The following is a 23,735-nucleotide window of genomic DNA, read 5'->3' as shown; positions in this document are numbered from 1 at the left end:
TCTTAGTAATGAGCATATTGGGCCATTTAATTGTTATAGGTTTGTGGCTTTGTTACAGCCCACGGAATTGCTAAAGCCTAATCTCACTATGAAGCCCTACAGAAGACTAAGGTGAATGCCTTAAAAGCAAAAGGAAAAATAAAACAAAGGAAGATGAAACAACTGTAAGAAAGAAGTGATTGATAATTGATGGCTTCATTCTTGATCTTTTTGGAGATTGACTGTAGCTTTTGAGGAAGAACCCTAATACGTGTTTTCTGTCTCTCTCTTTATCTTCATGATTTAATAGAAGGCGTGGTAAGACTGTAATGTTACTAGTTTGATCTTTAATGAATGCAGTTTCACAAAAAAAAGAAGGCGTGGTAAGACTTTCACGTGAAACCCAAGTAAACCAATCTCATCCTTCTTCTGGAGGGTGATTTCCATCTCACAAGAAGATTTAGGTTGATCACATATCATATACTTGATAATTGTATTGTGTCGATGAGTCAGACATAAGAAAGCATACAGATACGGGTCAAAGTGGCTCTTGGTTCTTAGGCTACGAAGAATAAGAAACAAAAGTGCCTGAATTGTTGTCAGACTATGTCATGTAGTCCGACTCTAGAGAGAGAACACAGTAAGAAAGAAGTGATTGATGGTTTCATTCTTGATTCTTCGCAGACGAGTCTAGCTAAGTGGATTTTGAAGAGATTCAGAAACTGCACTTCATGTTCAATCACAAGGCCTAGAGCTTAGGACGAGACACATGAACGTGTTACTCGATATCTTCGGCTTCCGGACACTTTCCTAGAAGATGTTATTTATAGTTACTCGTGATTTCGGATTCTTGTTAAGATTTTCGTGTTTGTACTTCCACAAATTCCTAGTTCAAAACATATTCTAAAAGGTAAGTTAGACCATAAATATAGCTGGTCCTTGGTTGGGTCCTAATGGGTTTTGGGCCGAAAAATAAATGGAAAAAGAAAAGAAATTAGTGGGACGGACCTTAATTAAGAAACTTGTTGGGTCGTCCTTAATGCCGCGTCGGTTTCAAAGAGCTTGTCATCTTTTATCTCTCTCTCATCTCTGCCGTCGGCTTCTCTCCTTCTACTACCTCCCAAGCTCTCCACGCTCCATCCGCAAGAGTTCGACGATTCTCCGGAAACTCTTTAAAGTCTTCTTGTGCTGCTTCTAGGTTTCGCTGCCTCTCCTAGTCGCCTATGTATCTCTCGGAGCTGGAGAAGACGCTGGTGGTAGCAGCTCCAATGGCTCAGCCTCACTCTCAGCCACTACAACTGAAGATGATGGTAATTGCTCTATTTCCACCTATGTTCTTTCTTTAGAAATCAAAAACATTCTCAATTAGCCATAAATTCTTCTTTGTGTCTCTCTGTAGTATAGTAGTAGTACGTTTGACGATGGCGTCTCTGTCTTCCTCCCTCACCTATCCTTCCGGTTATTCTGTGGCTTTCTCACCGGTTAACGGTATCAGACATCGATCACTCTCGTTCCTATCTGCTTCTCCTAAAGGACTTAAAGCTGATGAGCTCTGTGTTAGATTCCAGAGGAAGTCTGGTCGTACTTCTGTCTTTATGCAAGATGGTTAGTTTTTGATTCTCTTCCTCTTCCTTTATTGTATTTGATCAGTCGTTAAAAACATGCTTATTGACTGCTATTTGAACTTTCAGTTCTCTTGTAATCGTTAGGTGTATCTTTTAAATCAAATGAAATGTTCATATCGGTAGAAGGAAGGACTTGCTGTGACATTTTATATTGGTTTTCTTAGGTGCAATAGTTACCAATTCAGATTCAACAGAGAGTAGTAGTAGTAAGTCATCTCTTAAGGGATTGAAAGAGGAGGTGTTATCAGTTCTGTCTCAAGAAGCAGACAAGGTTGGATCAGAATCCGATGGTCAGAATCAGTCGACTGTTAGTATCACTGTCGTTGGTACCTCTGGTGATCTTGCCAAGAAGAAGATCTTCCCTGCTCTTTTCGCACTTTATTATGAAGACTGTCTTCCCGAGGTAGAATGTTAGCTTCTCTGTGTGTTTTGCATACCAAACAAAGCCTAATGGTTCTGACAATTTGATTGTTGTTGTTGTTGTTGCTGTCTATAACATTTTACAATATACGGTTACTCGAGGAGTAAGATGACAGATGTTGAACTTAGAAACATGGTCAGCAAAACTCTGACCTGCAGGATTGACAAGAGGCTAGTATAGTTCTCTGTTTTTGTTTTCTAAGACTTAGATACTCTTATCATGTAACAGTTACCTCAAAGCTTTAGATAGTCGATTAGTCTAAACACGTTTCTGTGATTGTATCATCCTCATTGGTTTTAATCTTATACATACTTGACCTTGGATGTTTCTTGTTTCAATTTTGTATAGCTGTACCTTTTTCCCACATATCTATGTTAGTTCTGAGAAATTTGAGATCACGACATTCTCATTGATTCCTTGTTTCAATTTTTCTCCTTGTTACAGGGTTTTGACGAGTACATGAACCTAGTGTTGGATGAAGCTGAAGAAGTGAGCCTCAAGAAGATTAACAGGAAACCACTTGGTGAGTTTACTAAGAAACAAAAAAGTCCTACCAATAATCTATATTTTTAGGATTGTCCTTAGCAAAATCTCTTAAGGACAAAGTAATAATAAAATATCTTAAGGACTAAAATTAAGTCCTAGCAATAATGATGCTCTTATAGTTTGTCCTTTTCTCTACTGTCAATTAGCTTGTTTCACTAATCCCTAAGACCAAAAGAAATCTAAAACAATTAGCTTGGCTCTTGTTTCACTAATTTTTAATAAATAAATCTTTCAGTTGAAAAAAGATATAAGAAACCGAATATTCTTTTATTCCTCACACATAATGGAACACACCTGAGTGGTACATCACATGGGATTACAACACCACACACACATTCAAACACAACACAAAGCGTAATTAACGCTAAACAAAACCAAACCGGAAACAAACTTAACGAAGCACATAGACAATTAATAGAGTAAGATAGTAATAATCTGCTGATTCCGAGGGGAACCGAAGCTTGCCAAAGGATCGAAGTTGCCCATACGAGGGATAACAAAAGACAAACCAAGCTTGTCTTCATCAACCTTCATGCAATCTTCATCATTCCATTCACACATAATCCACATCCTAATCATCACCATAACGATGTAATGATAATGATTATGATGATGATTATCATTTAGACAACACCCACCCACACGTAAAAACACAATTCATAATCAAACATCTCCAAGAGATCTCTTCTTCTTTCTTCTTACCTTTTGTGTGAGTACTCTTGTGTTTTTGGCCATCCCCTAAAGAAAATCTGAACCTCTCAAAACCCTTTATGGTTAGATCTTCTGATTGAATCTGAGGATTCTTCTTCTTCATTTCTTTAGGGGATGGCCATGTGGGTGTTGTGCGAAAGAGAGTTTGGAAGTTGTTAGGGTTTTTATGGCTTCTCTCTTTGTCTTTGGTCTTTGAGACACATTAAAGAGAGATTGAAAACACCCATTACATAAGCCATAGTGTTCTTTCCACTTTTTCTTTAAAAATACTCCTTTTCTGCAATAATTAGTCAGCTCAGTGTAACCACTGTATCCCGTGTCTGTTGATAACAGATTGTTTTTTGTCTCTCCTAAACTGTATAAGTAAATGAATGCAAACCTAATGTCTAATTTATATATTACTGTAAAATAAACAGCATTAAAACTAATATGAACAATGCATATGTAGAGCTGTATATGAGTATAAAGTATGCGGCTCTATATGTTATTTTAAGTGAATACAAAATGAAATATTGGAAAAAGATGTATAGATTATATATTGGTGTAAAAGATGTATAGATCATTTTACTCTATTCTTTAATAATTAATCAGCTCAGTACCGTGCGTCTGTTGATAATATTAATATTTTGCGTGTCCTAAACTGTAATATGAATACGAATACAAATCTAAGGTAGTTTATATATTAGTAGACCGATATTAAAACTTTTTTTTTGAACTTTACCGATATTAAAACTTTATGAACGATGCATTTATATGAATAGATGTATATGAGTTCAAAGTATATGGCTATTATGAGTGAGAATAAAATGAAATATTGGAACAAGGTGTATAGATTATTGGTGTAAAAGGGGAATAAAAGTATGTAATGTCATTGGTGCAAGGATGACATTGAAAGAAATCAAATTAATATGGGGGAAAAAGTGGAAGGAGATGATGTAAATGGGAAAGTATGTAAAGATGTTGGGAGAATTCGCATCTTGTGAAAGGAATATGCCATTACCAAACTTAACAAAAAGATATGCCATTACCAAACGTGTATTTAAAACAACAAACACATCTCACCACTCAATATTTTACTAAAAAGCATGAATACAGATCGACCTCTGTTGTCTTGTGCGGTTCAAGAACAATGTTGTAGTCGTTTTCTATTAAAAAAAAATGGGTCTTCGCATTAGCATTCTAAATTTCTAATTCTTTATGCTATTTTTGGTATGACCCATACCGAATGGGTACACGAGTAGTTATAGCCTTATGGGCATTTGAAAGGTGGTTTTTACTGTTTGGTGACAACATTTTCTTTATTAAATACAAGAAACTAATAGGCCATGTTTATTTCAAAATGTGAACGTTATACAAAAGAGAAACAACTCGTTGTTTACACACTCATCACTAAGAAAGAATACAAACAAACACGAATAGTCGACACTCCATATACAATGGGAACGAATAAAACAAAAGAAAAATATTTTGACAGAAATTTACCTTACACAATTAGCTTTGGTTGTTTGTTGGTTTTTACCGTCGTGGTTCATTCATAGACTTTCCTTCAAACAACTCACCCAACAATCTCTCAAGATCTTCAGCTGTGTACTTGATGTATCTCTGAGAATTCTTCCCGCTCTCAACCAGAGGCCTACAACGAAGTATCAGTTTAAATCTCTTTGGCGTTTACATTCTGAAATATGTTCAAAAGCTTTTGCAGGTAAGAGATATAGATATAAGATTATTTTTTTACCCAAAGCGTTTGAGGAATGATCTGTAAGCAGGCAATAATACTTCAGCAACAGCAAGTCTTAGTGACTCTCTTAGCTCTGTGTCTGGAACTGTCCATTGCGACTGTCTCTGATGCAACTCATCAAATTGCATATTGAACATCTTGAACCTGTTCCAGTTTTTTTCAATATTTGTTAACTCATCATTATCAAAATATAAAATAAACATCGTTTTCTGATAACTGTGTTTTTCGTTAAGTTGAAGGCTTACCTCTCTTTCAATAACCCTCTTGAAACTCCACTGCTGTTTCCTCCCTCTACACTTCCTCCTCCGGATGAGGTCAACCCTTGCGCCGACGAGGTTTGTAATATCTACAAAAAAAAATATATATATATATATATATATCGGTTCACTTTTTTTATCACTAGTGTCTTAGTAAACCATACTGTGAAGATATTGAACAACTACTTTTCACTTTTTGTGTATATAGTTAGACATATAGGTCGAACCTTAGTCCAAGCAGTCCTTTTGTATAGGTTTGCATGTTGCTGAACAATACGCCTATGCCTTTGAACCCAATCATCGCCTAACAAATCCTTAGCTTCTGACCTGAAAACATTTATGATATCAACAAAACGAAACTGAATGCATTTTTATAAACCCTGATCAGTCTTCAAACGCGAAACTGAACCCACCTGCGCACAGATCTAACCATGTAATGAATGTTGTTCATCAAGAACAAGTGTGTCAACGCAGGATCTTTGTACTGTTTCGATTTTCCCTCCAGGTTGTTTTGAAGCGCCTGCATTATACGCATTGTTACGGATGCAAGCTGAGAGTTCGAGTCATCTCCATTTCCAAATTCCGCGAAAAGTTGCTTCAAAGTCGCTTGGTAGCTGACACCAACGATCATCAATGAATCGTTAATAGAAGCATGGAAAGAGACAATATGAAAATAGCAGGATGAAGGAGAAGTACATATATATGCGGTACTTACTCGAATAAGAACTTGACATAGTTGATGACATAGCTTGTTAGTGGGTGGACAGTCCCATCTAGAACAGCAGTCTTTGTAGCATCTTTTTCAACAGCTTCTTCGAAGTCACCAAATGTTTCCTGAGCAGTCTGCGCCAACCGCTTTGTCAACCCCGTGGCCGAGTTTCTAATTTCAAGGCATGCTTTACCTTTGAAAATTGTCTCAATCTGTCAATGGACACAAATTTCATGAGATTGCAGCTCCACCTAATGTTGTCCACTTTTTACGATGTAGCACAAAAACTAACTGGTCATCAAAATAATTCACAAGTTATGTAGTTCTAGACAGCGAGCTTCAACCACATACGTCCACAATGTTTTTTCTCTGCCTGATATCGTAGGCTTCAGCTGGACTATTACAAGCATTAAATGCTCAAACACATCCGATTTACGGGAAACCCGCGTGGGAAGAATAACGTTAAAGGCTATCAATTTCCAAATCTTGATCCTAGAATAAATAAAGTAGCTAAATTTGGCATCTCTGCGAAGTGAGTGGTGAACTCTTTACAAAACTATGCAAACTGAACTATTATGTCTTAAATATGGTAAATAATTAAATGCGAGTCATCCTGTATTCTGATACTTCCAGTGCATCATCCCGTATTCTAATATTTCATCTCACTAGCTTTATATGATCCAGATACAGTTTCGAAGGTTAATCAAGCATGTACCAAAAACTCACAAAACAGAAAACTAGAATAAAAATCAGAAAAATCCACCAAAAGCTGAAGCTAGAGAAGAAACTTTTCATTTACCCGAAGACTCTTCAGTATATGGCTACTTAAGTGAGAAACATATTACCTCTGTATGAAGCTCCCGCATTATCTCATACATGTCTAAGAGTACAAACAACTTTTCTGGAGATCTCTTGCTCCTAGCTATGGCATCCCCAAAGCTAAGTAGCATTGAAACACTGCTCACTGTAACTTCTGCAAAACACTGATCACTAAGAGAATCGAAGCCTCGGAATATCTGGTCACATACTTGCCTTTCTCCGGCAAAGAGCAATTTAACCTGTTAAAAGTATCTTGAGTTAGGATCCTACATAACATGTTACAAATATTGCAAATCTGAACTAGCATTCTTACAGCAATGCGCATGAAATGGATCCAATTTCCAATTTTTGCCTCCAAAACTTCCCATTGCATCCTCTGAACATCCTCTTTGCTAAGTTTTTCAACTCCCAATTTCCTTAAGCTCTCTTCCAATACGAAAGTACGAGTTTCTCTGAAAAAGAAAAACATAAAAGATTGAACAGAAGGATATCAAAATTATAACGGAGTAAACTATGACAAGGGATTGTATTATGGCCAAGAATCAGTTCACCTATAAATTTGTAGCAGCAGTTGCTGGTGACCAGCTTGAACCATTTGCTGAGCCAAATCATGCAAAAGTGGCAATACCCTTGATGGAATAAGGATTGGAAGTGTATAAGCAGCAGTTTCTGAGTCATCATTATGGTGTCCTCCGTGGGATTTTCCATTACCCTCACCGTCTGCGGATGGTCTCAGTGAGTTAGGAAGGCCATCAAAAAGGCGATCAGGCTCCACAGCTTTGCTGATCATATCAAAGATAAATAAAAAAGGGAATGAGGAGAAGACGAATGCAGGTGACTTGAAAAAGACACTTAAATTAGACTAAAATATTCCAATTATTCGGTAACCTGACTAGTGTCATAAGTAACTTTTATACTGGCAAGTGTTAGTTTTGAATCATAAACATATACTCGACAACTCCGATAATCCAGGAAAATCAATATCGTTTCAAGATACTGATGTTATTCTCCGATTCTCGTCCAAAAAAAATTCTTGGCTATTTGCAAGGAAGTAGAAAAAGTAGCAAAAATCCACAACTAGCAATGTTCCCAGGAGTGAAAGGGTAGGAATCATGGATATAGCATACAGGAGCATAAAAATCGAATGGGGAACAATGTAATCTACTCTAAATATGAAGTGATACACATGCATATATATTGTACGACACTCAACAATGCGTTCTAGAAACCCTGCTTAGGTAGAGAAACACAAACCTGTAGGAAACTAGCAACTGTTTAAACTCATCCTCCAGCTTAGACTGAGCTTTGGCAAGCAAGCTATTAGCATGGTTAAGGACTCCATCACTGTTCTTAAAGCTTCTGTTGCTGCTAAAATAACGAATAACTTTTCTAAGTTGAGCTATTGCCTCCAAATAACTTTCCAGGTCCTCATGTGGCCCCTTGAGTACTTTAGTCTCTGCCTAGAAATAAAATTGAGAGAATAATAAAAAAATCGGTTTCAAGTCGAGAAAAAAAAAATAGCAAACTCAAAACCTTAATATCCATAGGTCAATATAATGAGATAGACATGCAAAATCAGAAGTAGGACTATTCACTTAGTCTTCTAAGAATCTAAAATGCATACAAAGGCCTCTCACAAACCAACAATAAAATCCACGTCTACAAAAGCTATAGTATTGAACTATACTTAGTAAATACATAAGATATCATTTGAGTATGTGAGAGACGCTATACAAGAAGCTAAACACAAAATCCAATCTCTGCTCAAGCTCAAGATCAATCTTATCTAAATCGGGCGATCCTAATTACAAACCTGACGGAGGAGATCAAACTGAGACAGGATAACCTCAGCAGATTTGAGAGTCTTATCGATATTCTCGTGAGCTTTCCTTATCGCATGCGTTCTAATCTGGAGATATTTCCCACACACACACAGTCAACCAACAGTCCGATCAAGTCCTCGATAATTCAAAATCCAGATCTGGATGGATAGGGAGAAGATGGATACGGTTATACCTGAGTGGGACGCATGGCGGATTCGAGAGCGGAGAGACGGCTATCGAAGGAGCCGAGGATGGAGACAACATTGTCGGTGATGGTTTGACTCTTCTGGAGAGACTCTCTCATCAACACAGCTCTTTCGCTGAGCAGATCCATTCCGTTATCAATTGCCATGGCAAATCCTCAAAAACTGATTGAAGTTACTTTTCTTCGCCGTCTATAGACGAAGTTGAAGAGATGAAAGAGAGACGACGAAAGGCGACTCCGTTTTTTTTCTCTTGTTTTATTGTTTTAAAAAATACAATAGAATAATTATTTTATTATTTTTGAAAAAATAGAATAATTAGTCTCAAGCGTGCACGTTACGCGCGTTTGTGGAGCAGATGGGCATGTGATAAAGAACATTGGCCCGCAAATTTAAAGGCTATGGCCCAATCTTAAAACAGCCCATTATATATTACAGCCTAGTTGTCTCGGAATAATAAAGGCTCTTCACTAAAATATAAAATATGTGAAGACAATTTATCATTTGTAGCATACGAAACAGACAAAGATATATAGAAAAAAAATGAATTGAACAGAACCTTTTTTTTGACGATTGTTAAATGAAGAGAAGAGGATTGTTAAAGATGATATTTACTCAAAACTTTTTCAACAAACTAGGAACTTTGGTGGGTTAAATTCGACAAACCAGTTCTATCCTCCAATGAATTGAAACAACACCAAACACACACACACACACACACACATAAACATACAATTTCTGTTTAAAAAATATATAAATTCAAAGGAAAATAAGAGAAAAAAAGGGTTAGGCCATCAAAGGTTCCTAATACCTTTACCTTTCATGTCTTTTCCTTCACTCATTGTGTTGCTAAAACCTTGGACACCACTCTCACATTTTGTTCTGACATTTATCATAAATTTAAATTCTTGAAAATTGTTAGAGTGGTTCTTTAATAACAGTCAGTCTACTGGGTATTATTAAATGGGAAAATTTGGAGAACATATAAACATCAGAATGAGATCGTTGAATGCACACACACACTGACTTTGGGCGTGAACATATTGTATCGGTCGGAGGTGGGGGCTTTGCAGGGAGTAGGCTGACAACAGAGGAAAGCCAAAAAAAAAAAAAAAAAAAAAACAGAGGAAGGCCACGTTTGGCTCCTACAACCACAAACCACAAATTGCTAATTGCCGACTCTAAAAAACAAAACGACTTCTTCATTGAGATCAACTTTGGAAAAGAATTATTAGTTTAATAATCAAAGTATTTAGCAAATAATTTCCCTAATTAAAAGGTGCTTACACCGAAATAATTGGTTCCATCGGCGACTAAACTTTTAATCATTGCAGTTAAGACGTTATAATATCCCTTTCTAGTCTTCCCTAATAATATGCTGAATTGCGTTTTAGTACCGACTTTACAACCCGCCCAAACCAACTGTTTTACCAAACGCAGCCGCGATTCTGAAACGCAACACGTAAAAGAAGTTGGAAGAAAACTTGAAACCACACCAAAACAGAGACGTTTGTGTGAAGTAAAGTGTCGGGAGAGGAAGCAAAGAACAAAAAGGTTACTGTCTGTGTCCTCGGGCGTGTTCCTTGTCTTGTTCGAATAAAATCTGGTTCGATTTTTTCTTTCTTATTTTTTTTTCCTAAATTCAAATTTGGTTTGCATCAGGCAATTAAAAATTCTGCCTTTTTTCTACTTATAAAATTGAGGAAAGAAGAATGTAGCTAAGCATCATCATCATCATTAGGCATTACAGACAGCTACATGAGATTCTTATTTTAATTAATAAAGAAATCTCCTTTTTATTAAGTTGTTGAATAAGTTGGATTTGATCTCTCTGTGGGTTTCTTCTTCTCCTAGCTTGTTCTTTCCCTCGTAAGGTTTCTTCACAGATCGAGCAAGTATCTAAAAGTGGTTTTTGTGTTTGGAAAGCTTGTTCGTTTTAGAGAATGGGGTCGTCATCTGGGAGAAGTGGAAACGATCTGTCGTTTAAGATATTGTTGATTGGAGATTCGGGTGTTGGTAAAAGCAGTTTGCTTGTCAGCTTCATTTCCACCTCCGTTGAAGATCTCGCTCCTACCATCGGTATCTAGTTTTCTTTTTAATAGAAAAAACTTGTCTTTGTCTCTCTTTTGATTCTCAACCGAGAATAAAAGATGTTGCCTTTGTGTGTTGTTTAATCAAACAGTAGTTTCCATTATCTGAAAGAGCTTGAATTTGATGATCATCTCTCTGATTTGTGTTGAAAGTTCTCTGTTTGATGATCATATATAGTTCTTTAAAGATAATAGTATTGCCACAGAAACAAACTGTCTGAAAGAATAAGTTGTTGTTGATACTTGTAATAATCTGGCAGTGTGGTTTCATTGTTTGGTTTGGTGTATGGAAGGAAAATATGTTCTGTCTGATCCTACTTGTGTATTTGATATTAACCTTATTTATGACCTAAATAGGTGTTGATTTCAAGATTAAACAGTTGACAGTAGGAGGCAAAAGACTGAAACTCACAATCTGGGACACAGGTGGGTGATTCTATGCTATAAGGAAACTAATTGTTGTTATATGATGACATTCTTGGTTTTGTCTTGTTTGTAGCTGGGCAGGAACGGTTTAGAACATTGACGAGCTCTTACTACAGAGGCGCCCAAGGAATCATCCTCGGTAACGTCCCATCATCATATCAATCAGTTTACATGAGACTAGTCTTTAAACTGTTTCGTTTTGTCTTGGTGAATGTCGTCAGTGTATGATGTGACGAGAAGGGAGACATTTACAAACTTAGTAGATGTGTGGGGTAAGGAGATTGAGCTTTACTCCACTAACCAAGAATGCGTTAGGATGCTCGTTGGAAACAAAGTTGATAGAGTGAGTTTGCAACCTCAGAAAACTACACAACCACCTTTTTTTCTCCGTTTGATTGTCTTGATGAAACATTAAATTTATGAAACAGGAATCTGAGAGAGGAGTTAGCAGAGAAGAAGGGATTGCTCTAGCGAAAGAACTCAAGTGCATGTTTCTCGAGTGTAGTGCTAGAACTCGACAAAACGTAGAGCAATGTTTCGAAGAGCTGGCTTTGAAGGTAAAAAGATCATAAACAGGTTTTTAAAAACTTAAGGGATTTATATATATATATATAACTCAAGAATGATTTTTTGTGAATGAGATAGATAATGGAGGTACCTAGTCTTTTGGAAGAAGGATCGAGTGCTGTTAAGAGAAACATCTTGAAGCAGAACACAGATCACCAGACTACTCCTCAAACTGGCTGCTGCAGCTAGTGAGACATATATCCATATTCATACAAAAAAAAACTCGAATTGTTATTCCTTGTGTATTCCAAACTCAATCTGATTCTTCTCTCTCTCTCTCTCTCTCTGAGGTTTGCCTCTTTTGTGTGTAGTTTCTCTGTAAATGTGTGAGATTCCTGTTTGCTTCTGAAATGATATTTGTATTAAAATCATATAATAGAGTGAATAAACCCCCTATCAAGTGCTTCTTCAATGAAACTGTTAAGCAAGTTTTATATACCACACTACAACAACGGTTTGAATTTTCGTAAGTTCAAAGAAGGTCACGCGTCACTAGACGTAAGTGAAGTGTGTGCAAAGGGTTTTAGTGGCGCGGCTAACAAAAGAAGTGACTTTATATGAAAGTCATCGTCACATGCTTCTTCCACTCTAACAAACCTCATCAGCATCTTTAATCATTCTCCCAAAGTCAAGTTTCACATATTATATACTTTTTTTTCTATTTCGATGATTTGTTAGAAATGGGCTAATTAAGAAAGCAATGAGTAGTACCGTTAAAGAATGAAACACTTTGAAGTTAAATTCAATCAGTGTCAAATTACATGAATCAATATTTAGATAACATATCAAGGTTAAAGAGCTATTACAAGAACTACTTAATCAATGATGACAATCAATTAAAGAATTGGACGTGGCAGTGAAGAGAAGAATCTGATCTTTGGACGCAAACACAAACTTGGATTCATCTTCTGGCGCTGGAAGATTCAGATCCAACTCCAGAAAAGTCTTTGGCCGTATAGATTCTTGATGATGACTTGAGGTAGCGTTGGCGTTTACTATTAAACCTCTATGTCTCCTCATATGACCTCCTAAGGCTTGTCCTGAAGAAAACTCGGCCTTGCAAATCGAACATTCATGTGTTTTCTCTTGTTTCTTGTTACCATCATTGCGAGTTACTTGCAGAGAAAGGAAGCTTCCTACAACTCCTGCAGCTTCCACCGTTTCAACCGTAGATGAAGATCTCTTCTCGTCGCATTTGAGAGCAATTTCTCCTAGTCTGGGCTTCTTATGGCTAGCTCTGTGCCCTCCTAACGCTTGAAACGAGTGGAAGCTTTTATCGCACGTTTTGCATAGGTAAACACCTTCAAGCCCTACACCTATAGAAGCCAATGGTTTCTTGTTTCTCAAGAAATCAATTTTATGTGTCGAGAACTGTTCGCCACTATCCTTTGCTTTATCTCCTTGCGACAATAACATTAGACAGTTCGCCATGTCTTGGTCTTCGTCCGTAGCTCCCTGGAACTCGACTTCACCAGCTCCTTCTCTTGCCTCCAGTGATGGTTCCTCGCTGCATACGCCGGACACTGCTTCTGTGTTCATATGAGGAGACGCAGATCGCTGACGTTTGGTGCGTTTGCCCTTGACGAAGAGTACTAGACGTGTCTCCTCATGAACACTTGTCATGATCGTCCGTTTTAAAAATAATAATTTGGCTCTGTTTCAAGAACACAAGAGAGATGTATTTATGGAGAGAAGTATCGAGGAGTGTTTGGTGGGCTTTGTTTATATGTCTTAATATATATTTGTGATCGTATTTGTTTATACATATAGAGAGTGTATATGTAATGAAAGGTAAGAGAAAGGATGAGAAAAGAAGCAAACCCCCAAATAACTTTTGGTGAAGGATTCCTTTCTGGAAGTTTTGGTTTGCAAGCCTGGATGGAACCACTTGTTTCTCTCCTCTTGTTTTTTCATTTAAATTAAGTTTCTATTTTATTTGGTTAAGCTTGTTGTGTTTGTCTTTTGGATCAATTCAAAGTAACTGGTAGTTGTTAAAATTTAATCACTCATGAACACTTCTCCTTTTCATCCTTTATACTAATTCCAATCTTGGTACTGTTAGCTAATAACAAACATTCGGATGCAGAACTTTTTTGATGAATAAATTAAATATACTTGAAGTAGTGACACAGGCATGGTTTACTTATACATTTGCATGTATAGTTTATTAGACCTTTTTTCTTGTTTGGTGTCATTCTCTAATTTGAGTGGATAAAACTGCGAGCAGTTCATGCGTAGTTGAGCCAACCCACAATTATACACACAATCATGAATCATGATCATAGTTATTAAATTATAATTATACTAGTGGTTTCCGGCGCTACGCGCCGGGTTCGTATGTTTTAATATTAAATGAATTTAAATTTATTTTATGATTTTAGTAAAAAATGTTTGAAAATATGAAAATGAAAATATGTTAAAAAGAATGATGTTTTTTTCTGATCTATTATAGTGGTCAGCAACCGTATGTATTACTTTGTTTTGAAATTGTTTATTTTTATATGTGTAATGTCTTTTTCTGAGTTGTGTCTGTGTATGTTCTTTTTAGGTGTAAGAAAAAACTATTTTGTTATGTAATTGTATATATGGCTTATTTTGGGTAGGAGGATTTGTATTTCCATGGACGTTGGTCTGTTTGCGATAATTGATGGTTAACATTTGAGGCTAACTGCCAAATGTTTATGTGTATTTTAGGTCTTTGTGTGTGGGAGATGAGATTGTATTTAAATGCTTATCTTCTTTGATTCTGTAATGGCTTTATAAAAAAGGTTGGGGATTGGAAGACTTTTTTGTGCTTGTCAAAGAACGTGAAATTCTCAGAGTTTCTGACCTTTTTAATGGCGAAATTATCAAACAAATTTGTAATTTATTGTATTGGTATTTTCAACATTTGTAATTCGGCATTCTTTAGCCACAGACACATGTATAAAAGAACAATTCTCTCAGATAGTTTTTTAAAAAAAGTTTTTGTCGCAAAAATAGTTTTTAAAAAATAAAATGAGCAAAATAACTTTTTTGTTTTGAAAATTTTAATATTAATTTTTATTTTAAAAAATTTGAACACATTCTTAAAATTTCATCCCTTAACTCTAATAGTATCTATTTTGGTCATTTTCTCTTTGTGAAATTATTTTGTAAAAATAAACTAAAATAGCTATCTAAAAAAAAATTCTGTGTAAAAGTTTGTGGGGGTATTTTGGATATGTCCTCATTTCACTTTTAGGTTGTTTTCTGTGTAATTTGGTACTCCTAGTTTAAAAAAAAATTCTTGTTTCAAAATGCAAGTAGTTCACACATATTTATGTAAATTTTACATTTATTGGACATCTTGTAGCTAATCAAATAATATATATTTGTAATTGGCTGAGTTTATTAATTAAATATTATTTTTCTAAAAGTAACAATTTTTTTGATATTAGCTCTTTTAGTCTAAACTATTTACATTATGAAATAATGGGAGTATAAAACTGAAAACTGACATTTTATATTTGGGACCACTTAATCCTTGATTTCATTCATATTTTGATTTCGCGCGGGATGTTATTGAGAGTTTATAACTATATAAGTTATATACAATAAGCTGTAATTTGACTTATAATGTTGTGTTCTTTGCTAAGAGTTTTATTTGTTAAGAGTACTTTCCATACTACGTATAAGATACAACGACAGGGAAGCATTTTGCTTTTGATTATGTGTTTAGAATATCTTGCAAAGTTTTTATTAAAATTACAAAGTATCGATAATATTTACATAAAATAAAGTTGAGTTATCTAATTGAGGGAGAAATTTTCTTTTAGATCTATCATATTGTTCACTATGTTTAAAATCAATGAATTACTGATCTATCTCATATGTGCAAGCTGAAGGGATCAAAGAATTCTGAATCATAGTTCTCAATTTTCAATAAAGGAAATTCCATAAATCAATATCAAAAGATTTTTTCACCGTACGGTATCTACTCCTTTGAGACACGATACAGTAATGTAGTTTAACAATACAAAACTTGTAGGAACAAAATAAAATAATATTATATCTAGATTGACACGAACAATATATCATAAGGATAGGGCTAAACTTGACATCTTCCGACGATAAGAGCATTGTTAGTAAGAGTGTACGAACAATATATCATAAGTGGATCAACATAGTTTTACTACTTTTTAACAGATACAAATCATAATGCGTTGTTTCATGGATATAGCCTATTTCTATAGATGGTTTCCCTTGTACAGACCTATGTTCTGAAGTGTGATGATTATAATGGTCCAAGTACTCTGAAAGTATTTTTGTAATGTTGTCAACTCTTTAGGATTCCTAAACTGAAGAATGTTTCTAAGGATGTAAGCTTTTATTTACCTTCCCAGACCATACAAATCTATTACCAGCTAACGAAGACTAAGAAGTCAGCACCATCAAACAAAATTTCGCATATAACATCAGCTATTATTAAATTTCTTGAGCAATCCGGGGAAAAAGCCTTCTAAATCGATGATTGGATCCCCATCGATCTGCTTCCTTGTTTGTAATAACACATTCAGATATGAATTTGACTCACCAGATTGCAAACACAGAAATCCAACAGTGAACACTGAGAAATGACTGGCTTGCATCAGAAGACATCTCCCAAGCAACCATCATGTTGAAAGTTCAAACGCCAAACGTTTATCACTAACCGGACATGTGAGTCCCACAGTAACAAAATGTGCCCAAAAACAGCAGTAATCTAGAACATTATGTGGAAACAATGAGTGCGTCTTCACATATCATCCCTTGTAGTAGTAGTAGTATGTGTGATTTTGAGGATATCTTCCTTGGTGAGAGGGGAAGATGAGGGAGTACAGCTTGGTTGACAAATTAAAATACAACATTCTCCTTCTAGTTTTATTTCCTTCCTAAGTAATATAGTCTCCGTACACTTTCCTATGTACAAAAAGGTTGCTCAATGGATTTGTTTCAATGAGACAATGTTATTGAGAAATATGAAGGGTCAAATACCGTCAACTGGATTCTTTTGCATCAGCTTGTTTAGCTGGATTCAGCTCACCAGCAAATTCCAAAACGCGAGTAAGAAGTTTTCATCTAAATCTCCTGTTTTGATACATGAGAACCGATAAAAGCGAAACTCAGAGAAAGAGCTTGACAAAACATGAATAAAGCTGAAAAAGAGAAGAAGAGTGGTGAGTTACCGAGAGACAGTCTATGAACACAGTCTTCTTTATTCAGTTGTCCTTTTACGAACTCCTACGAGTACCATCTGCAGAATAAAAATGAAAAGATGTAACTTTATAGTTTTTGAGAGATTAACAGAGCAACCAATAGATTGTCATCAGGGAGGATACAACACTTATTGATCCAGAGACACTGAAAACAAAAGAACACATATCTCAAAAACCCTTAAACGTCATAGCTAACCTCTCAAAGGAGAAATGAAAACACATTTACTGAAGCAATAGTGGTAAATTTTCCGTAAATCAGCGAAGGGGAAGTAGGGGAGTAATCATCAATTGAATCCTGTTTCAACAACATGCCCATGAATGATGGCTTAGCAATTTAGGAAGTCAACTATATTTAAAAAAAAAGTTATATCAATTCTAAGAAAATAAGATAAACGAAGGCAACAGGCACAACTGGATCAATCCGTGAATTCAAGATCAGAGGTAACTAAATTAATGGATCTTGAAGAAGGATAATGTTACTTACCGATCTGGATCCACAACTGGTTTTCTTCTATTACAACTACCCGGAAGCGCTTTGCTGCTTCTCAACGAACCCACACAAGCTTGAAAGGCCTCCCTTACATTCTCATCGATGAGAAACATGTCAACACTGATGAGTTCTCCGCCTTTGGTGATATTTCTGGCCTCCAAAAACGCAGCAGACGCACCTCCGCCGTATTAGAGCATCGTCCGGCTCTGGGATCGGCAAGAAGAGTGTATGAAGACATGGAAATCGATTGCTGCAAATAAGAATCCTATTTGATAACGTGTGAGGTGTGCTCAGCATAGCAGGAGGAGACCGATATTTATAGTGAAGCCTTCAATCGGTTAGTGTGGAAGATAAAGAGGTACTTTGATTGCTTCAATTCGACGGATTGGATTAATCGCTTGGAGTCAGAGTGAAGATGTGATTTATTGATAGGGAAGACGTTACAAGCTTTACGTAGTCGCTCGAAGTGTCGGGACCTCATCGGGGAGATCGCAGAGAGATGAGGAAGACGAAGTGAATCAGAAACCAAAACGCTCGAGAAAAAAAAAAGATTAGAGCACTGAGGTCGCGACACGTGTAGCTAAATGCCCCAGCCTCCAAAATCGACGTGGACACAAGGAGAAGCCATAGAAGTCTGTTTTATATATTAAGATATGTTAAAACGAGTTATATAGGCATTGATCGGTGGAAGTTTAAAACTGACACCCACTTTCATTTTTGAATCTATAGCTAAAATAATATAAGAAGAACCAGTGGCGGAGCCACATGAGAAGAAGGGGGGTCAACTGACTCCCATGATTTTTTTAATTTTTTTGTGGTTTAGATGAAAATTTGTTTAATGAAATTTTGGTTAATTTTCTGTAGAACTGACCTCCTTAAAATTTGAATCTTTACACTTCTTTTAACTTATTACACAATTATATTAATTTTGACCCCAGTGAAAAAAAATCCTACCTCCACCACTGAGAGGAACTATGTTGGTTCTAGAAAGCAGTTTTTTTCCTAGAGTGTTTTTATTTAGTTCTTAGAAAAAAAAATTATAGAAAAAAAATATTCAAACAAAAATTAAAGTTCTAAATTGTAAAGCAAAACTCATAAACCATAACTTCAACCAATCAACCCTATAATATCACTCTTCCTATGTTTGCGCCTCTTTCTGAGGTAATAATGTTTTTTTGTCACTCAATTAATTGATCAAACCATTATTAACATGTGATGTGGTAACCTCTTTATCTTAGGTTTTAAAACTTTCAGTTGGTTATATTATCCTATATAATATTGTAGTATATCTATAACTTTGGCAACAATCTATAAATTTGGAAAAAAGTTTCATCATTCATAAAACTTTTACCAAAGTGTTAATTAATTGATCTTTGATTTTTTTATTTTCTGACATCAAAAAGGCTATTCTAACTTTGAAGTTATTAGTTTAACTTTAAAGGGGAGGAGTGACCTATGCCGATATTGTTAACGGTTAATTGGTGACTGAATACTAGAAAAAAAATTTATGACAAAGTCAAAACATTTCAATATTAATATAAAAATGATGAGTTCATTAGAAATGGATTGATATCCAACTTTTACTCATCCAACTCCACACAATTAGTTGTCCACAGCTCTATTATTCATTGATAACGTGTTACCAATGTATAATAGATTACTAATAAGAATATTTTTGAGTGTATTGTAGAGGTATCACGATTTTATAATCACATATTTAAGTCTTGGCATTGAGGATTGTGTGTGTGAGAGACAGAAAGAGAAGAGGAATTGTTTAGAGAATTGCTTGGCCGCCAAAAGAAGTACCCATTACTTGCCAACTAGCTATAGCTTCACTACTCACCCGAAGCAAGGCATATACTTTTTTTAATCATCAGCATAATCAATTATCATCGATCATTCATCATCTCGACAAAAAAAAACTTATTTGTTTAAATATAAAACTTTTGAGCAAGACTTTTCACAAACCGTTATGGAGTCGTTGCAAGAATCATCTAGGGGATAGGGTAGAGATAGATCATCTTATGAAAACAGAAGTAATTACGACTTAAAATAGCTCACAAGTCACAACAAATATTAAAATGTTATCAACATGTGTAAGAAAATGCTTACATACAGATGTGATTTAGTAAACAAAACATGATCACTTTATATAAAAATGCATTTCGTATGATTTACTCTCCTGATTTGTGAAGAAGTTATCACAGATGAGAGTGACAGAAACACAAATAAAATCATGCAAGCGATACGTTACCATTTTCTATACACTTCACTCTCTTATGACATTAATAGTTTGCCTGTTAACACTAATTAATTAAATACTGCAAAAAAATTACAAAACTGTCATTTTCTGCTGCCAAATCTTCGAAAATATCTTTATAAGCTCCATTAGATTAGATATAAGTAGAACCATCATATCTTTAACTTCATCAATCATGTCTTGGTGGTAAAGTTGGTGCATCGCACCACCTGAATGATGTTGACATTAATAAAGAAGAAAACAAAAGTATAATGCGCAATAGGCATTACCATTTTTGGATGACTATTTCATGTAGTGAAGGTAATCAACAATATGTCACAGACTCACAGAGTCACAGGTCAATACATAAAAGCCATGAAGATGACTAAGACTTTATCTCTCTTACTGCGTGTGGTAACAACGGTCGTGGCTACGACTATTAGACCGAAAGAGGAGCTAGTTGTGGCCGGAGCACTGAGCACTATGAAGGCTGCGAAGATAGCCGGAGAAGAAACTGACGCCGATGTGAATAACCACCACATCATCTCAAGAGAGTCATGGGATAATGGTGATAAATAATATTCCATGGCCCACATCATTGCTTAGATGTTTATAACATAATGTTAAGATCTTTTTCTCTTTATTCAGCTGTAACATATCCCTTTTCGTTTAATCTATAGAACCATAGACAACGTTAACCTCCAACCTTTGAAATCCCTCAAAAAAATTGAGATGAGACAAGCAACATTAGTGGATTACCCGTTTTGTCTTAAAGCTTTCGTGGTATGAATCAGTCTAAGAAGACTTTTCCTTTAGGTTCCTCCTTCATTGATCCGCAAAACATCAATACCATTGATCACACCACTGAATGGTTCACAACTACTTGACCCCACCACAAGTCGTCTTGATGATGATGATGATGATGATCCCGTCCAGTCAAAGACGTAATCAAACTGAAAGCCTCGACGAATAAAAAGTTCTCGCAATAGTCTCTTCAAGTACGCATAATCTGGCCTATCTTCAAACCTAAGCGAGCGGCAATGATGAAAGTATGATGCAAACTCGGTCGGATGACCAATGCACAACTCTTCAGTGGAAGTAGAAGCCTTCTTCGCGAAAATCTTTTCGCGTTTAAGTCCCTGCCACGGGAGACTTCCCCTAAGGAAGTACATAAGTACATAACCAAGCGACTCCATATCATCTCTCCTACTCTGCTCGATCCCTAAATGAGTATTCACGCTCACATAACTCGGAGTCCCAGTAAAACTTTTATTCTCCCTGTACGGTATATGCCTACGCGTTGAACCGTCTCTATACTTCTTAGCCAAGCCAAAGTCTATGATGTAGACCTGATCAGCACGTCTAGGCAAACCCATGAGAAAGTTCCCAGGCTTCAAATCGCGGTGAAGATACAACTTGGAATGCAAGAACTCGAGACGGTTTATCATTTGATCGGCTAGCATGAGAACCGTCTTCAAGGTGAATCTCTTCCCGCAGTGACTGAACAGATCTTCGAGGCTAGGACCGAGCAGATCCATCACTAGAACGTTGTACTGGTCATTTTCGACACCGTACCATCTCATGTTTGGAATCATCCCACCACCACCTTGTTGTAGGTGTAGAATCCTGTATATCCTGGACTCGTAGGCCAGCTGTGGATGAGGAGCCTTCACGCTTTCTAGCTTTATAGCGACCTCTTCGTTGGTCTGTGTATCGGTTCCGATGTATATCTCTCCGAACGAGCCGCTTCCTATTTTACGTCCGAGACGGTACTTTCTCCCGATGCGAAGTTCCATTGACGACTGTAAAACCCTAGCTCCGGTTCTGCGCTTGTAGCTTTTGCCTGTTGGTAAAAATATGTTAGTTTTACTTTCTCTAATGTAAAATGTAAAATTTCCAAATCAAATAATAAAGAATAAACACTCCAAAAAAGTGCTATATAGCCGACAAAAAAAGACTTATCAAAGTTATAAAAAAGGAAGAAAAATTATGTTTACAATCAGCGCTGCAATTATTAATATTTTTTACTGATTGTAAAATATAGAATTATGTGTATGTGAGCACAAGATCTTTGCCTCAGTATGCAAAATATTACCACACAACAACATAGGTCTTTGGTACAAGAAGCTTTAATGAACAGACTAAAATGAGAAAACAACCCACAAAGAGATTACTAACCTGAAAATGAGAGCTAAAAGGCACCGAGTAATCTGTTGGAATAGAAGGACCACGCATCGCTGGAACTCAACAGCTTGTGTTGCCTCTTCAAGTTAACCAAGGAAGAGAACCCCTTTTGTACAGTTTGTCACAGGCCAAAACTTTAACAAACCCTATGATCACCGTATCCGCAAGCTTAAAATATCTCCCAAAAACTGAACAATACAGTAAGAGAATTATTTCTCATGCATAGCGATTGGTTTAGGCTCATGGACAGAGGTATCAACATCCTCTATCAACCATGACAACACGATTGACATTTGATAGTATCTTCAGCTAAACATGTTTTTGGAACACACTATTAAAAATTAGATTATCAGTTATAAGAATAACGAGAACATATTTAGTGACGAGTGGTTATCCCTAGATTTTTGTAATGATGAAATCAAATAAGTAGATTAGTCGGTAATAAACAGATCTTATAAGATATAATATTATGCAACAATTTGTTGAGAATATTTATAACGTTTGAAGAAAACGAAGGGGGTGTTGTTATTATAACAAGAAACAAGAGTTGTGTAATCTTTTCACAAAGGTTCTTTCATTCTATTTTATCCACAGAATATCAAAAGCTTTTATTAAAAAGGTGGAGTCAGTCTTCAATCCTGCTTAACACCACCACTCTCCTCCGCGACGACGACGGGTTTAACTATCGTTGCTTCTGTGCTTCCAGCTCCAGCTTCTGCAGCCGCCTGTGATTGATTAGACAAGTGTTATACAAAGATTGAAATGAAACCAACAGAGAGAACTAAAGAAAACATGTTGAAAGACAGAATAAATTATTCACAGAGAGAAAAAAATAAGTTCATGGAAGCTTATGGATCATGGGATATCGTTGAGCTGAAATATAATATAATGTAAAACATCTAAGCTTTCATTGACTTAAACTGGGGGTTCTCAAGTACTAAGAAAAGCCTCAAACGAAGAAGAATATGCAAATAAAGTGAGCTATAAATATTTTAGCTTACTTTGGTGGAGTTGTTGTCGTTGGGCTTGAAAGGACAAGCTGGAGGAACTCTCGCTGGCTTCCTGTACTCCCATCCGAGCCAAGCATACACTTTGGCCTAATAAGACAATACCCCCCCAAGAAAATCAACAAATTGTTTGAGTAAGATTCACTAAAGCATCACCTACACATTGCTAACATCTTTAACTTTCCAGAAGCCCAGCTCAAGCAAGCAGATAAGAAAAAGAGAAAAAAAAAAAACAAATTAAACTTATCTCCATTGTATGACTCTCTTCTTCCTAAACTTAATTCCATCATATTCTTACGAAGATTATAAACAAAGCAAGATCGAATTTACCATTAAGAAATCGATGATCCGAGGAAGTAGATTGATGAGCGGGACGAGGAACAGCGGCACCAAACAAAATATACAAACCTGTGGATTTTCATAGATTCAATCAATTCTAAATAGAAGCCGCTTGATTTTACAAACAACCATCCAGTAAACAACAAATCTCACCATATTCAATTTAGGGTTCTGGACACAAGAATTGGGAATTTCGCTCCAAGTTGAATCGCGGAGAGATCGATCAAAAATGTGATGTGCACTTTGAAAAATAAAAAGAAAACTATAAATAAAAGCGAAAGTCTCTGATTTAGCCAGAAGGTTTGACCTGTGTTGGGAGACAAACGGCTTTGGAAATGTAATGGAT

General features: G+C 36.1%; 6 protein-coding genes, 1 long non-coding RNA gene and 1 pseudogene across 11 annotated transcripts; 2 read left to right on the top strand and 6 right to left on the bottom strand.

Annotated features, from left to right (window-relative positions):
* Nucleotides 1-1,033: 1,033 nt before the first annotated feature.
* Nucleotides 1,034-2,988, top strand: LOC108816439 (glucose-6-phosphate 1-dehydrogenase 2, chloroplastic-like). Of its 2 annotated transcripts, none has more exons than XM_018589011.2 (4): nt 1,034-1,289; nt 1,384-1,584; nt 1,769-2,007; nt 2,470-2,988. In XM_018589011.2, exons 2-4 carry the CDS (start codon nt 1,401-1,403, stop codon nt 2,596-2,598), a joined length of 552 nt encoding a protein of 183 aa, XP_018444513.1. In that variant the 5' UTR covers nt 1,034-1,289; nt 1,384-1,400; the 3' UTR covers nt 2,599-2,988. The 2 variants fall into 2 exon arrangements, with proteins under 2 accessions (XP_018444513.1, XP_018444512.1); XM_018589010.2 differs by having other exon boundaries at nt 1,379-1,584.
* Nucleotides 2,784-3,476, bottom strand: LOC108816276 (uncharacterized; annotated as a pseudogene).
* Nucleotides 3,477-4,588: 1,112 nt separating this feature from the next.
* LOC108817753 (exocyst complex component EXO70A1) lies at nt 4,589-9,094 on the bottom strand. The gene is made up of 12 exons (XM_018590534.1): nt 8,822-9,094; nt 8,619-8,714; nt 8,060-8,265; nt 7,357-7,587; nt 7,119-7,257; nt 6,832-7,044; nt 5,993-6,198; nt 5,691-5,891; nt 5,505-5,604; nt 5,266-5,366; nt 5,018-5,164; nt 4,589-4,915 (listed from the first exon to the last, which is right to left on the bottom strand). Exons 1-12 carry the CDS (start codon nt 8,978-8,980, stop codon nt 4,798-4,800), a joined length of 1,917 nt encoding a protein of 638 aa, XP_018446036.1. The 5' UTR covers nt 8,981-9,094; the 3' UTR covers nt 4,589-4,797.
* Nucleotides 9,095-10,247: 1,153 nt separating this feature from the next.
* LOC108817754 (ras-related protein RABC2a) lies at nt 10,248-12,320 on the top strand. Of its 3 annotated transcripts, none has more exons than XM_018590535.2 (7): nt 10,248-10,437; nt 10,758-10,910; nt 11,279-11,347; nt 11,421-11,486; nt 11,569-11,690; nt 11,776-11,904; nt 11,993-12,320. In XM_018590535.2, the coding sequence occupies exons 2-7, from the start codon at nt 10,775-10,777 to the stop codon at nt 12,101-12,103; spliced, it is 633 nt and encodes a 210-aa protein (XP_018446037.2). In that variant the 5' UTR covers nt 10,248-10,437; nt 10,758-10,774; the 3' UTR covers nt 12,104-12,320. The 3 variants fall into 3 exon arrangements, with proteins under 3 accessions (XP_018446037.2, XP_018446038.2, XP_056846457.1); XM_018590536.2 differs by lacking the exon at nt 10,248-10,437 and adding an exon at nt 10,482-10,664; XM_056990477.1 differs by lacking the exon at nt 10,248-10,437 and having other exon boundaries at nt 10,483-10,910.
* Nucleotides 12,321-12,642: 322 nt separating this feature from the next.
* Nucleotides 12,643-13,700, bottom strand: LOC108816313 (zinc finger protein ZAT5-like). The gene has a single exon (XM_018588894.2). It carries the CDS (start codon nt 13,535-13,537, stop codon nt 12,734-12,736), a length of 804 nt encoding a protein of 267 aa, XP_018444396.1. The 5' UTR covers nt 13,538-13,700; the 3' UTR covers nt 12,643-12,733.
* Nucleotides 13,701-16,241: 2,541 nt separating this feature from the next.
* On the bottom strand, nt 16,242-18,254 carry LOC108814991 (uncharacterized). Of its 2 annotated transcripts, XR_001943730.2 has the most exons (5): nt 17,615-18,254; nt 17,327-17,425; nt 17,101-17,168; nt 16,910-17,002; nt 16,242-16,834 (listed from the first exon to the last, which is right to left on the bottom strand). It is a non-coding gene; the product is annotated as an uncharacterized LOC108814991 (long non-coding RNA). The 2 variants fall into 2 exon arrangements; XR_001943729.2 differs by having other exon boundaries at nt 16,242-17,002; nt 17,615-18,253.
* A 1,724-nt stretch (nt 18,255-19,978) lies between these two features.
* Nucleotides 19,979-21,738, bottom strand: LOC108815078 (casein kinase 1-like protein 5). The gene has a single exon (XM_018587737.2). The coding sequence runs from the start codon at nt 21,653-21,655 to the stop codon at nt 20,672-20,674; it is 984 nt and encodes a 327-aa protein (XP_018443239.1). The 5' UTR covers nt 21,656-21,738; the 3' UTR covers nt 19,979-20,671.
* Nucleotides 21,739-22,549: 811 nt separating this feature from the next.
* On the bottom strand, nt 22,550-23,696 carry LOC108816054 (uncharacterized). The gene is made up of 4 exons (XM_018588622.2): nt 23,543-23,696; nt 23,381-23,458; nt 23,045-23,140; nt 22,550-22,768 (listed from the first exon to the last, which is right to left on the bottom strand). Exons 1-4 carry the CDS (start codon nt 23,543-23,545, stop codon nt 22,676-22,678), a joined length of 270 nt encoding a protein of 89 aa, XP_018444124.1. The 5' UTR covers nt 23,546-23,696; the 3' UTR covers nt 22,550-22,675.
* Nucleotides 23,697-23,735: the final 39 nt, after the last annotated feature.

The sequence above is a fragment of the Raphanus sativus genome, chromosome 7 (genome assembly GCF_000801105.2).
Source record: "Raphanus sativus cultivar WK10039 chromosome 7, ASM80110v3, whole genome shotgun sequence".
NCBI lineage: Eukaryota > Viridiplantae > Streptophyta > Magnoliopsida > Brassicales > Brassicaceae > Raphanus > Raphanus sativus.
The sequence above is the reverse complement of the archived record's forward strand: the minus strand, read 5'-3'. Positions and strand labels throughout refer to the sequence as shown.

Excerpts from the sequence above, each read along its gene's own strand:
- LOC108815078 (XM_018587737.2), bottom strand. The coding sequence starts at position 21,655 with ATGGAACTTCGCATCGGGAGAAAGTACCGTCTCGGACGTAAAATAGGA.
- LOC108817754 (XM_018590535.2), top strand. The coding sequence starts at position 10,775 with ATGGGGTCGTCATCTGGGAGAAGTGGAAACGATCTGTCGTTTAAGATA. Across the intron at positions 11,348-11,420 it reads ACTCACAATCTGGGACACAG|CTGGGCAGGAACGGTTTAGA; the intron begins GTGGGTGATTCT and ends TCTTGTTTGTAG. Across the intron at positions 11,905-11,992 it reads TCGAAGAGCTGGCTTTGAAG|ATAATGGAGGTACCTAGTCT; the intron begins GTAAAAAGATCA and ends TGAATGAGATAG.
- LOC108816054 (XM_018588622.2), bottom strand. Across the intron at positions 23,141-23,380 it reads GGATCATCGATTTCTTAATG|GCCAAAGTGTATGCTTGGCT; the intron begins GTAAATTCGATC and ends TTGTCTTATTAG. Across the intron at positions 22,769-23,044 it reads ACGACAACAACTCCACCAAA|GCGGCTGCAGAAGCTGGAGC; the intron begins GTAAGCTAAAAT and ends AATCAATCACAG.
- LOC108816313 (XM_018588894.2), bottom strand. The coding sequence starts at position 13,537 with ATGACAAGTGTTCATGAGGAGACACGTCTAGTACTCTTCGTCAAGGGC.
- LOC108816439 (XM_018589011.2), top strand. The coding sequence starts at position 1,401 with ATGGCGTCTCTGTCTTCCTCCCTCACCTATCCTTCCGGTTATTCTGTG. Across the intron at positions 1,585-1,768 it reads TTCTGTCTTTATGCAAGATG|GTGCAATAGTTACCAATTCA; the intron begins GTTAGTTTTTGA and ends TGGTTTTCTTAG. Across the intron at positions 2,008-2,469 it reads ATGAAGACTGTCTTCCCGAG|GGTTTTGACGAGTACATGAA; the intron begins GTAGAATGTTAG and ends TCCTTGTTACAG.
- LOC108817753 (XM_018590534.1), bottom strand. The coding sequence starts at position 8,980 with ATGGCAATTGATAACGGAATGGATCTGCTCAGCGAAAGAGCTGTGTTG. Across the intron at positions 7,045-7,118 it reads TCCATTTCATGCGCATTGCT|GTTAAATTGCTCTTTGCCGG; the intron begins GTAAGAATGCTA and ends TACTTTTAACAG. Across the intron at positions 5,892-5,992 it reads TATGTCAAGTTCTTATTCGA|CTACCAAGCGACTTTGAAGC; the intron begins GTAAGTACCGCA and ends CGTTGGTGTCAG.